At 43.9% G+C, this 13,420-nt stretch overlaps 1 protein-coding gene across 1 annotated transcript; it reads left to right on the top strand.

The window, feature by feature from the left end:
* The first annotated feature begins 2,893 nt into the window (after positions 1-2,893).
* On the top strand, positions 2,894-13,420 carry slc5a6a (solute carrier family 5 member 6a). Its single transcript, XM_085771500.1, has 17 exons — positions 2,894-2,987; positions 4,909-5,105; positions 5,229-5,450; positions 6,018-6,083; positions 6,413-6,464; positions 6,594-6,661; positions 7,005-7,159; positions 7,302-7,442; positions 7,627-7,756; positions 7,961-8,049; positions 8,720-8,832; positions 9,110-9,177; positions 9,948-10,034; positions 10,170-10,357; positions 10,494-10,597; positions 11,904-12,025; positions 12,134-13,420. Exons 2-17 carry the CDS (start codon positions 4,980-4,982, stop codon positions 12,326-12,328), a joined length of 1,926 nt encoding a protein of 641 aa, XP_085627626.1. The 5' UTR covers positions 2,894-2,987; positions 4,909-4,979; the 3' UTR covers positions 12,329-13,420.

Raw genomic sequence — 13,420 nt, 5'->3', positions numbered from 1 at the left:
TCCTTTGTGCTGTACATTCCTAAGTGTTGTCTTGTGCAGGATGCTATTAACTGTAGCCTGTGGGGTTGTTGTTCAGCGACTGCTCGGTGGCCCGCACCTAGTTACATCGGATAGAGAGAAACTGGACTCATTAAGAAATTAGTTTATTAGCGCCACCACACACAACCATGATTGAACACATGGTCATACAGCAGTCAGTGTTGAGTAGTTCATTGATCTGATCACTCTGAGGTCAGACTGTGTCAAAGGCCAATCACCAGCCAATTGCCTGTTTTCCATTGAACAAAAATTGCAGAGTCACTCGAGACAGACAGGGATGTGCTGATGCTGATTTTTAGTCATTCCTAACTCATTGAGTGCCAACCACGTAATTTCTCGTTTTTCGTTCCCATGCGTTGAGTGCCAAAAACGAAATTTTTCGTTTTTTGCTTTTTTTTTAAATTATGAAAATAGACACTTTAATACACATTATATGTAAATTTGGGGACTCTACGACGAGGAGAACTGAAATAGATGACGATCAAAGTCACATGACAGCTCATGATCTGGAAGTTTTTATCATAACTCAGCTTCTGCAAACGGAGTTCTGCATGCAGATGCAGCGCAGCTGCGCCGCAGCTGCTCTGCTCTCACCTGCGAGGCTGCAGCAGCTGGGAACTGAACCAGGAAGCTCTCAGCCGCCTGTCCCGCCCGGTCTTCATCTGGAGCAACACCGTGTCCTCCCCAAAGTCCTCCCGCGGTAAAATCTGATGGTCTCTGGACCAAAGCAGACCGGCACCACCGACCCGTACCACAGAAGGACCGCGACCACCGGCGGGACCGGTGTTCGCGAGCCGCTGTGGCCGACAGAGCCTCACGTTCCGCGGCGAGAGGCTGTGACACGGCACGGTGCGTCTGTGTTATTGCTGTTTAGTGGCGCCCCCCCCGCCCCCGATGGTGGTTTTGTGAATAGAACAACAATTGTTGTGTATATTTATCTTATACGAGCCCTTTGATCCAGAAATGCGAGTGTCTGAAGAGCGACAGACACAAACAGCGCACCTTTCATAAAAGACGCTCTATCTCCTTTTCTAGAAAAAAAGGAGGGATTTTGGTGAAACCCAGCCATGTTTAGCTTGACTTTTCTCAGGAACGGAGGCACGTAGAAACAAACAGTTTGTGGCCATTTGAAGGATAAAGTTAAACCTTTCAAATGAGCTACAGTATGTGTTGGTGGCAATAATATAGAATACACTATGGCTCTAAAATAAAAAGTCAAATATGGTCTAATTTGCCGGTACACTTGACTAAAACTTTGGAAAGGAGCGCGGCACTCAATGAGCTAAATGTCTATCTAGGGTCGGTTGACTTTTCTCATACTACATGTTAAATTAAAAGTTGCATCACTTTGTTTTCAGTTTGCAAAGGAATAGTTAAACCTGTTAAATTTCTTCTGTCCTCAGACTGTTGCTGTCTTAAGGTGACCTACACCTTAATTTCACAAGCACATGTCAGTCTGGTATTTTAAGTAGCTTTACTGGAGTACAGTTTCCACAGGCCCCCCTCTGTGAAGCCCTTGGACTTCTTGTTTTAAGCACTTTGAGGGATTTTAATCTAAGGGCCCTTGGCAGGTTTTATGCTTTTTTCTTTTTTCCACACTGATGCTGCCCAGTTTAGAGAGACGACTTGGCAGCAGGGGTTTTATTATCTCTGCCCAACAGTGTAACAAATCCTGTAAGTAACAACAGGAGCAAAGGCCTCTGAGAAACAGCAGACCACTATGCTCCTGAGAGGCTGAATTAGTAAATGATACAGCAAAGGTTTATTTACATTCCAAAAAATATTGATAGTATTGGGTTTTTATATTAAATACACTTGCCTTTGAACGTGACTTTACATCATACTTGACCATCCTTTAAGTGGCTGCATTTGGTGTGAACCAGTTGCTCCTGCTCCTAACCAGTCACATTCAGGTGGATTAGAGATAAGCCATAATGGGCTTTAATGGGGTCCTGTGTGTTGGCCAGTGTTTGATCAAACCAGCCCAGAGTATTGCAGAGACACAAGCGGTCAGCAGAGAACGCTGCTTCTGTTCCATGATCACACACGAAACACAATCTATCTCACAAACTCCCACCAATATAGGCCTACAGTTTGAGTCCCACACATGCAAATCCACGCAGAGTCTGATTTTGGTTACTACTATAGTTAAAGTTGCCCAAAATGGCACCAGGCAAGCGCTGCATGGAGCTGCTAGAGAGCTGCTAGAGAGCTGCTAGAGAGCTGCACTCCACGGCAGCGCTCCTGGCCCAGACCTTTATGCTTTCTGTTATTTGAACCAGTTGCCCTTCGCTGCCATTTACAGCTGCCAGCATGTGAACATGGCCGGTGGAGGGCCTTTCTGGGGAGCAGCTCCACAGTTGTCCATGTGCGTACGAGCAGAGCTGTAATCACTCGTGATTTCCACAGGTCGCCTTGACACCTCACCAAGCGACCTTGTGAAAAACAAAAATGCCTAACTAGAAATCATAAAACAGAAGCAGCTTATTTATTGCTTGTCTTTACTGCGCTCGAGTTTGTAATCTGAATGTATGGCCAGACTGGTCGTCTGGTCTGGGAGTATATATATGGAATATTACACTATGTATTGTCAGATGAGCACAGCATGAAGGGAAACAAAACTGTCTTGTATGTCGACAACAAAAGAGTTCCCTGAAGTTAAAAACAGTGCTGTGTCTTGTGAAAACATAACACAGGATTGGGTTCTGTTTGGTTAGAATGCTGTTTACCCAAAATATATGGACGACGTGCTGATTTTGTAGTTATTGTTCAGGTATCGAATCATTTGTAACAATATTTTGTCAGGTCACTCTTCTTGTTTTGCTGAGCCTCTTCCTCCGTCTCCACAGTGATCATCATGACTGGAGCTTTTGACTGACTTCTCCTCCAGTGAGCGCCCCAGTCCGACCGTGTTCACCAGCAGCAGCAGCCTGCTCGCAGTACCTGCAGTAAGTTCATCGCTATTGTTCTGTGTTTCTGACTTTTCTCGACATTGTTGTGCTTTACAGTTTGCAATTTTCTTTCACACTGCAAGAATTTACAGTTAATATATTTCAAAGGTCGATCAGGATGGGAAAACATGTGTGTTTTTGTTATGTATGCAGATGACTTTCAGACAGAAGCATTCGATGTCAAATAGCTACATTTTAAAACATTTACAGTTAATTCTTATCTTTTTTCCACCTCAACTCATTTAACGCTTCACACCTTACACTTCTATTAGCAGATTTGTGCAGTGAATGTGAAAACTATAAGTGTTTTACACTTTTGTAGCAGAAATCTGTTTTGTTGAAGCAGCATCAACATCACATGTTTTTTTTTTTCAACTATCTTTTAACTTTTAGTTCAGAGTATCTAAGTTACCATTTCCTCACAGTCTTTAAGTCTTTCGTGAAAACCCTCTGTGACACATACTGGCATTGTTTCTCATAGTGTCTCCACTTGGTTAATCTAATTTTTCAGACTCAAAATAAAGTAAGGTCTATCTCAGTTATATAAATATGTGCAAGCCAAGGTCCCAAGCACATGCCTGAAGTAAGCACAAGGTTTGACTGTGATTATCTTATAAATTCATCAATCATAAGATTGTTTAAATCACAATTTGCAATTTGCAATACAATTATTTGAATTTATAATTATTTTAAAATTGTATTATAAAGTTAAAAAAAAAAACAGCAAAAAAAAGGAGCACATGTGTCACACTGTTGCTCTTTGTAACACTTTGCATCATTCTGCTTACAGACTGTTGGCTCTGATGCAGTCTGAACATATTTCATTTCCTGCCATAAAACCAGTAAAAATTCTTCCATGGAAGATGATTGTTACTCTTGAGCTGTTTCTCAGAAGACGATGAACAGGAATTCTTTATTCTATTATTAACTTAATGAAGACTTGACATGCTACTGCTGGAGTATGTTTCTGAACTACTGTTACTGCACAGCCATGGACAGTGTTGGGAATGTTACTTTAAAAAAGTAATTACTTACAGTGTTTTCCACAGGTTTACAAGGAGACTGTGGCGGTAGCGGATCATGGGGGGGGGGTGGGGGGGGCAGCGCTATGCAGAGATGAACGGAACGATCGTCCGACGACGATATGTCAAATTACTAGGACTCGCCCCCCTAACCCCCTAACCCTAATCTCCTGTTTAGGGTAAACAGCTTTTTTCCAACTAGTTGATGGACTGAAAAAATGTGTACCGTATATAACAGCAAGTAATGGCGCATTTTATTGACAGTAAAGGTAACGGTGTTATAACGGGGGAAACGGTAACTTTTTTGATTACTCATTACTGAAAAAAAGTAGCGCCTTTAGTATGACGGACGTCTGCGGCACAACACGTCAGTTAAACAGACTGTCGCTTCTTTTCTTCTTTTTTTTTCAATCGTTTTTGGTCAGTGTTCTTTCATCTTTTGATCCCAGTCTCGAATGAGAGCAGAGCATAGACTGTAAAGGGTGCAGAGCTTTGTTTTGGTACATGATCAGACCATAGAGTATGAGACACGGCCGGCGCCATGTTGTGGCGTCACGTAACGCTCAATGTCATCACGTAAATTAGCGGGTTGACCCGGGTCTGGCGTTCCCACTGCAAGCCGATCGGAGCCGAGCCGAATGAAGGCGATTTTAACCCGCGTCGCTCGCCGAGTCGTTTGACGTGGGTCGGTGCGCCTTTCCCACTGCCACCAAAAGCCGATTGTTAGCAGGTTGAAATGGGTTTTTTGGCCAGTGGGAAAGGGGTGTATGCAAACTAGAAGGCAGTGTAAGGACAGATTCATGTCCTTCGTGTCCCCAGCTGTCCTCAAGTGAGTGTGACTGAGACGGTAGTGAGAGAGTTAACCAGAGCTCTCCCCCTTGTGTTTCATCCTGCAGCTCTCAGCAGGTTTCCCTGCTGGCGAGGCGCTTTCTCTGCTCTGCACTGACGGCCCACATCCAGCGTCATCATGGGGGGGGTGGTCCAGATGCACTTCACCACCGTGGACTACGTCATCTTCGCCCTGCTGCTGGTGGCCTCAGCTGGCATCGGGCTCTTCCATGCCTTCTCCGGCGGGCGCCAACGCACAACACAGGTCAGGCAGTATTTCCTGACAACACTGACCTTTATCTCTACAAGAGTACAGGGTCAGCCTCAAACTGTTTTCTACTCTTTGTGTTCGTAACGAGGTCTGAGATGAACAATTTGTCCGCTACAGGAGTTCCTGATGGCCGACCGCTCCATGAGCTGCCTGCCCGTTTCTCTGTCCCTGCTGGCCACTTTCCAGTCGGCGGTGGCCATCCTGGGCGCTCCGTCAGAGATCTACACCTTTGGGACTCAGTACTGGTTCCTGGGCTGCTCCTACTTCCTGGGCCTGCTCATCCCAGCTCATATTTTCATACCAGTCTTCTACAGACTGCGCCTGTCCAGCGCATATGAGGTACATACAAGAAGTAGACATGACTGTCCCACTGTGGTGGATTTGACCTGTTAATGTGTGTGTTTTTAAACATTTCGTAACAGTGATGTCCTCTTTCCTCTGTCTGCCCGTTTTTCTGTTTCACACTTTCTCAGCACTTTCTCTTGCCCGTTGTCGTCTTCTCACGTATGATCTCAGAGTTCACTTTTCTTATCTGTCCTCTTATCTGCGCTACCCTCGACATATTAACGTCTGACACAGATGCACGTTCCTGTCTCGAGATTATTTTGAAAGGGTTTTTATCTCCTAGATTGACTACTCTCATGAACCTCAAGGACATTTACAAGTCATTTGCCAAGATCAGTTCTGCTGTAATGTCCTGTGAACAAAGAATTATCTCTAATTTAACAATCTGGCTCAGCTGATCAGAACCTGAACATACAGTTCTGATCCTGGTAGAAAAAGGTCCTCAGCACCAACCATACAACCTCTGAGATGATATATAATCAGCCTTTTGATTTTATTTGTTCTTTATGTTTGTTTTTTGTTCTTTTGTTTTTTTGTTTTTACATTCTTTCCTCTCAACAGTATCTGGAGCTGCGCTTCAACAAGACGGTTCGCATATGTGGGACGGTGACATTCATCTTTCAGATGGTATTTTGCCCTACTTCATATTTTCATTTGTGTATTGATGCTAATTAGGGCAAAATGCCTTCCCTACTAGAAAGTAAAGTCATGAATTATCTCACCTGACAAAGAAAGACTGAGCAGATTGATGTGGGCTGTTGAGAGGCTCTGGTGGATGATGCAAAGTTAAACAGTTGTCTAATCTAAATGCTGACCCTTCAGAGATCACAGAATCTCACCCATTTAAACAGGGTATAATCTGGCACGTGAGCCCTTAGCTCCAAAGCACGACCTCTGACGCAGCTCTGTGTTGGTGACTCATCCTGTTTTGCATTTCTTTCCCCTCCTCCCTGCAGGTCATTTACATGGGGGTGGTGCTGTATGCTCCAGCCTTGGCACTTAATGCCGGTAAGACGAACAATTCTTGTTTTCAATGCAGCTTTGAAAACAGCCAGCTAGAGATCAGGCTGTAAACATCATACAGTGTTTACCTGGACAGTTGAATAACCTGTGGATCATTGCTCTGTTCACCTGCAGTGACAGGCTTTGACCTATGGGGGGCAGTGCTTGCCATGGGGTTGGTGTGCACACTATACACTGCTCTGGTGAGTCACCACATTTATTAAGCTATCGTTCACAACAAAGGCTAAATAATAATTAAATAAAAATAACTGTTTACAGACAATTTGTATTGAATACATGTTTTGGCAGCAATTGAAATTAAACAATAATGTAAGAAAGGGATATTTTATACATTTTTAAGTGGATGACAGCAGTGATTTTTTTTTTCATCTACCCATACTTTCCTCAGCTTTGATTTTATTAATCTGTCTCCTCGATCATCGATGGTTATTCTACAAATATAGACATTAGTCACCATATTCTGCTCGGACACACATGCACATTTAGGTGAAGTTGTAATATTGCCTGTGTGCTCCTGTCATGCAGGGAGGCCTGAAGGCCGTAATGTGGACGGACGTGTTCCAGACAGTGGTGATGTTTGCAGGGCAGCTGGCTGTCATTGTGGTGGGGGCCAGTCAGGCAGGGGGCATGGGAGAGGTCTGGAGGAAAGCAATCAATGGCAGCCGCATAGCTGGACTAGAGTGAGTATTCAACGTCTTTGCATTATGAGAAATAAGTCTGATTCTGTTGTGCTTCATGTGATAGGGCATTTTGCTTCAGGAATCTCACTTGTGTGTTCCTCAAACGTTCATTTTGTTCATGCAATAATCTGTGTCTGCGCAGCCTGAACCCAGACCCTCTGGAGCGTCACACCTTCTGGACCCTGGGTGTGGGCGGAGTCTTCCTGATGCTGGCTCTGTACGGGGTCAACCAGGCCCAGGTCCAGAGATACCTCAGCTCACGCACAGAGAAAGAAGCCGTCATGTCAGTATCACCAGTTTGTTATCCTTTTCATCATAACAGTAACATGATGCAGATCGTATACTATTCACCCATCCTAAATTCAAGTACATGTGTGCCCCTTTAATGTCTGTCATCTTATGTCTATTGTTTGCAGTGATTTTTTGGCCCAGGATGGTCATGTGTCTTACTTCTCATGTCCTTCCAGGTCCTGCTATGTCGTTTTCCCATGCCAGCAGATCGTCCTGTGTTTGGGTTGTCTCATGGGTCTGGTCATGTTTGCCCGGTATGGAGAGGACAGCCCTCTGGACAAGGGCTACGTCAAAACCAATGACCAGGTGAAGACTCATTTGCTTTCATGGTTCCAAAATAATCTATATTAATTAACTTTACTTGCTTTATAGTTAATGCAAGTAAAGCTAAATATAATATAGAATATTTGGAAGGCAGTGTGCACCTAGAACAGGTGGCCAGTCGATCACAATGTTTTTTATCATTTGAAATTGTATAAGTCCATCCTAATGTTCAGTTTCTCTGCGTAGATGGTGCTGTACTTTGTGATGGATGTGTTCAAGGACCTGCCAGGGCTTCCAGGCCTGTTTGTAGCCTGTCTCTTCAGTGGCGCTCTCAGGTAAATGAGCCAACAGCAGACATGGATATAAAGGACCATCCACAGCTCTAGCTCCTGTATTAATAGTGTGAAAGTATCAAAGCCTCAGTCCACAGTGAAACAGCCTTGTGTTCAGAAACTGTAATGTCACAACAAAGCAGTCACTGCTCTCAGGTGTAACTGCACTTGTTGAACTTGTACCCAGTTCTCACAGCAGTGTTTTGTTGCTGCCTTAGATTCATTTTTATAAGATTGGGCTTCAAGCCAGTCAATCTGTAAATATTAAACTCTAGAGATAAGACAGGTAACTGCCAGACACTAGATTGTTTTAGTGTGAGTATAAAACATCAAAGAGCTGCTGCCCATTAAATTTACCCTACCCCTCTCTTCTTCTTATATCAGTGCATCATTCATTTGATGGTCTTACACTAAATTTTACTCATGTGACTTTTACATGCGTTTATATCATCCTGTCTAGGACATGGACACAAAACAAATGTCAACTATTAATTAAAATATCATTTCTGTATCTGTCTCCCCCCTTATTACAATTTAAGGAGAAATCCTACTATGTGCCACCAACAGGATCGTGTTCATACTCCGTCCTAAAGGCCTGTGTCATGCAGCTATGTATATGATGTGTCCAAAAAAACACCAGTTTCTCAATGTACTCCTGTTTTTGTCCTGCCAGCACCATCTCTTCAGCCTTCAACTCCCTAGCAACAGTAACTATGGAGGACCTGATTAAACCTTATTTTCCAAACATGACCGAGTCTAGAGCCACAATGCTGTCCAAGGGACTCGGTAAGATTTGTTGTTGTTGAAATTCATGTGTAGACCTCCAAACATGTGCGTGCTTTTTGTCTCTGCAGGTGTGTAGTAATGTTAGAGTGATAAGGGCCTGGACACCCATTTAAATACCATAATAAAATCAGTGTGGCTTCTTTTTTTAAGTGATGCGTTTTCAACTGATTTTAAGTGTAATCTGAGGCCACACTAGGTTCACACTAAAACACAACCCCAATGGTTTGAAACATCTTCAACCTTCTCAGTCTTTCTGGTGTTTTCATGTGCTCCACAGCTTTGGCCTACGGTCTGGTGTGTCTGGCTATGGCCTACCTCGCCTCCATTATGGGATCTGTGCTGCAGGTAATGTGGTCACACACTCCACTCATTTCACTTGCTGGGATTTCTCACTTAAAGGGATAGCTCAACATTTTGGCAAATTGGCCCATTGCCATAATATCCCTATAGTTTTAGGAGTAGGTTTGTTACCATTAATTGTCGGTGCAAGCTGTTTTTCGAACGGCGGAGCAGAGCCGTGAGCTGCTCAGAGCTACACTACGGAGGCTCATGGAATTTCTTGGTTTCCCTCATCAAACTCAATCCACAATCCAACAACTCCAAAACGCTCTGGTGAACAAGTTGTGACCTGCACATTCGTTACCAGGCAGAGTTGTTTTAGAGGTAAATTCATGTAAAACCGCTGTTCCTGTCGGGGGCAGTCTTTCATCAAGCAGTCTCTGCATTTACCTCTAAAACAACTCTGTCTGGTAACGTTCTGTTATTATCTCATAGCGTGGTGAATGTGCAGGTCACAACTTGTCCACCAGAGCGTTTTGGAGTTGTTGGATTGTGTATTTGATGAGTTTGATGAGGGAAACCAAGAAATCCCATGAGCCTCTGTAGCGTAGCTCTGAGCAGCTCACTGCTATGACTATAGGGATTATGGCAATTGGCCAATTTGCCAAAATGTTGAACTATCCCTGCATTTTAAAATATCTAAATTGATAGTGTTTTAGATGGAAAGATTGAAAAGAAAAGTGGTGCAGAAACTCTGTTCATATGACTGTAGTTTGTGTTATTATGCAGCTGGACAATAGTCATTGACTGGTGTGCTGTATCATCTGTGCCCTCAGGCAGCCTTCAGTATCTTTGGGATGGTGGGTGGGCCCCTGCTGGGCCTCTTCTGTCTGGGGATGTTCTTCCCCTGGGCAAACTCAATAGTAAGTCCTGTTGTTTTATTCACCTGTTATTGTGATCGCAAATAAGTTGCAATAATGCGGGAGGGAAGAATGGCTATGAAATCATCTCTTTTTTTCTCTTTGCCCACCTCCTCCCCCCCTCTGCCCCCACCTCAGGGTGCAGTGGTTGGCTTAGCGGCAGGCCTTGCCATGGCCTTCTGGATCGGCATCGGCAGCTTTGTGATGCGTATATCTCCTGGCACCCCAGTCCCTCCACTCAACACCACTGCTCTGCCTCTGTTCGACAACATGACCACTACTGTCATGACCACACTGGCCAGCGTCACCACTATCAAGCCAACAAGGTAACCGATAAATGTCAAGAACTACATGTGTTGGCTCTGCTTTGTTTAATAATTCCTCACACCAAAAGTCAAACATTGATCTGAAAAATGAGGGATTCACATTTTGAAATGCTTTTTGTTGGTTTTGTTTCCTCAGGCCAACAGGTGTGGAGGCGCTTTATTCTCTGTCCTACATGTGGTACAGTGCTCACAACTCCACCGTGGTGGTGGTGGTGGGACTGATAGTCAGCTTTCTAACAGGTACACACACCAACACACACCATATCACTGACCCTAGTGCCACAGCAACCATTCACATTTTCTTTAGACTATGAAACAGAAGAGTAACAACTCCAAACAAAAGCTTGAAATTCCCAGTTGCAGTGTAGAGACCACAGATCATGTGATGCCCACACTAATATAACTCTCCAATCTTTGATTTATGACATCAAGTCCAGTGTAATGAGAGTCAGAATATTATTTTCATGGTAGTGGTGCAAGCGGGCAGTGGGCCAGACTGGGTCTGAAAAGAGACACGAGAGCACATGTATCACTTTCCAGCATGTGTACTGGGTGAGCAGCTTTGAGATGAATAAGATGAGTGGGCTGGCCTTTTTGAACTGAGTTTACAGACAGAGTGAGTCTAGAAATGAATCCAATTATAAAAGGTAGGAGGAACTCATTTATGTATTTCTACTATCAAAGCGTACTGATCAGAGTATGTGAATACACCTATGAGCCAGTCACTCAAGTAATTTTGCTTTGGTCACATGGAGATGTGTAGTCAGTGCTAGTATAGGCAGTAGTTTTGCCTGTCATTCTGATGCACAGAGAGGGAGAGGGACCAGTAAATCATTGAGATCTACACCTGCGTGTTTTTGTACCGTCCAATGGGGGGGGTTGATCGCGCCTGTGTGTGTGTGTGTGTGTGTGTGTGTGTGTGTGTGTGTGTGTGTGTGTGTGTGTGTGTGTGTGTGTGTGTGTGTGTGTGTGTGTGTGTGTGTGTGTGTGTGTGTGTGTGTGTGTGTGTGTGTGTGTGTGTGTGTGTGTGTGTGTGTGTGTGTGTGTGTGTGTGTGTGTGTGTGTGTGTGTGTGTGTGTGTGTGTGACGACAATAACAGAGAAAGAGCGCTATGTAACGACAATAACAGAGAAAGAGCGCTATGTAACGACAATAACAGAGAAAGAGCGCTATGTAACGACAATAACAGAGAAAGAGCGCTATGTAACGACAATAACAGAGAAAGAGCGCTATGTAACGACAATAACAGAGAAAGAGCGCTATGTAACGACAATAACAGAGAAAGAGCGCTATGCGGAGTTGAATGAACAGAACGATATTATGTTGAGAGAGAAAAAAATGGAATCAATTTGTGGTGATTTGTCTTGATTCTGTGGTGCTGTGCCACACATTGGTCTATGTAGAGGAAACACTGTAGGTTGTCTTCATGTCATTTTCCACTGGTCATGTCTCTCAGCTCCGGGCTCATCAGGGTGTTTGATTTTGTCCTGGATTTTTTGACCAAAGGTCAAACGCTGCCTTGTCCCTGTGTCTGTCCACTTGTCAGGACCTATGAAGGAGAAGGAGCTGACTCCTGGTACAGTGTTTCCAGTGCTGGGCACTCTGCTCTTCTTCCTGCCTGAGCGCTACAGAGAGAAGCTGTGCTGCGTCACTCCTCTGGCTCAGAAGGTAGCTTCATATTCACACTGCCCTGTATCATGTCTCTGCTTTGTTCTGTGTAACCTGAGGATTCAATAGTGTTTTGTTTGTTTTGTTTTTTTTATCCTCGTCGACCAGCCTAAAGAAATCAGCACGCAGCCTTATCAGATGGCCAAGAAAGACAGCAACGGAGCAGCTCAGTGCAAAGACGACACAGAGGACAAGGAGACAGAGGGCGACCATGCGCAAACAGAGGAGGACGACCTGGGGACGAGGATCGCTCTGCCTTCCTGCAAGCTGGCGGCTCACACAGTTCAGGAGACGGCCTTGTGATCACTTTTTTTTCCCACAACACACACAAGACACGCACATACACATGAATGTCAAGTTGTTGTACTGTCCAGTGTGTGAGAGGTGCAACAAAAGACAGATGGTAGGCACTGAGGTCTGTGGGTGTTTTACACTGACAGAATCAGGTGAATGTTGTCATAGAAACGGCCCATGCACTTGAGTAACTGTGTGGGGACAGGGTGTTTGTCCATCCCACTTCAACTTCCTTCTCCAAATGACAAAAAAACAACAATAACTGGAAGTCAAGGTTCTCCAGGCTGGAGCAGTGCAGAAGCACAACAAAGCAGAAAGACTATTTGGCTCTTTGAGTCTGTCCAGGTGTGTGCAGAATGCAGATGTTGGTGTGCAGTGTGATGTTAAGAGACGGGGACAGCTCTGACGCACAGAGAGCTGCTCCACTCTGACTGGATCCAGTCATTCTGTTTCAGGTATTTACAAGATGTAAAAATGTGTTATTTTTGTAGAGAAGATGGAATCATGAAATCCCAGATAATGTATCAGAGAATATAATATAAAAAGAAAATAATGTCTAGAGAGACTGAACTTCAGTTGAAGGCATGACATGTCTGTGCTGATGTGATAGTGTAGTGTCTTTAACATGGCCTTGGTTAGTCGCCTTCTAGCTGCTACTATAGATGTCCACAGTTAAAAAAAAGAGCCCACAGAAGCACTGAGACCGGGGCAGAGATGGCATTCCATGGGAGCAGCAGAATCACTCTACTCCCCATATGATCACACTCATCCATTTAATTTATCCTGAGCAGAAAATCTGATTTCACTGAAGAGAATTGTGATGTTTGCATCTAAAATGCAACAAATTGCATTGTGTTTTTTAATCAAACATAACCACTTTTTATTCCACTGTTGGAGCTTTTGAGCCCAGGATATATTTTATATTTTGACACTCAAATAAAAAGGGTGAACAGTAAATGTAGCGGAAAATATAGAACAAAGAAACCAAAGTAATTCTCTGGAGGAGCTGCCAAGAAAACATTCAAAAGTCAGAAATTAGATGTTCAGACTAGAGAGCAGTTGTGTCAACAAATGATTCAAACAACCATTAGCTAAACTATT

Source organism: Trachurus japonicus, chromosome 24 (assembly GCF_045865225.1).
Source record: "Trachurus japonicus isolate A0001 chromosome 24, Traja_1.0".
NCBI classification, from domain to species: Eukaryota; Metazoa; Chordata; class Actinopteri; order Carangiformes; family Carangidae; genus Trachurus; species Trachurus japonicus.
This window is presented reverse-complemented; position numbering and strand designations above follow the sequence as displayed.

Coding starts and splice junctions, on each gene's coding strand:
- slc5a6a (XM_085771500.1), top strand. CDS start 4,980: ATGGGGGGGGTGGTCCAGATGCACTTCACCACCGTGGACTACGTCATC. Junction 6,465..6,593: donor AGCCTTGGCACTTAATGCCG/GTAAGACGAACA, acceptor GTTCACCTGCAG/TGACAGGCTTTGACCTATGG. Junction 8,050..8,719: donor CTCTTCAGTGGCGCTCTCAG/GTAAATGAGCCA, acceptor TTGTCCTGCCAG/CACCATCTCTTCAGCCTTCA.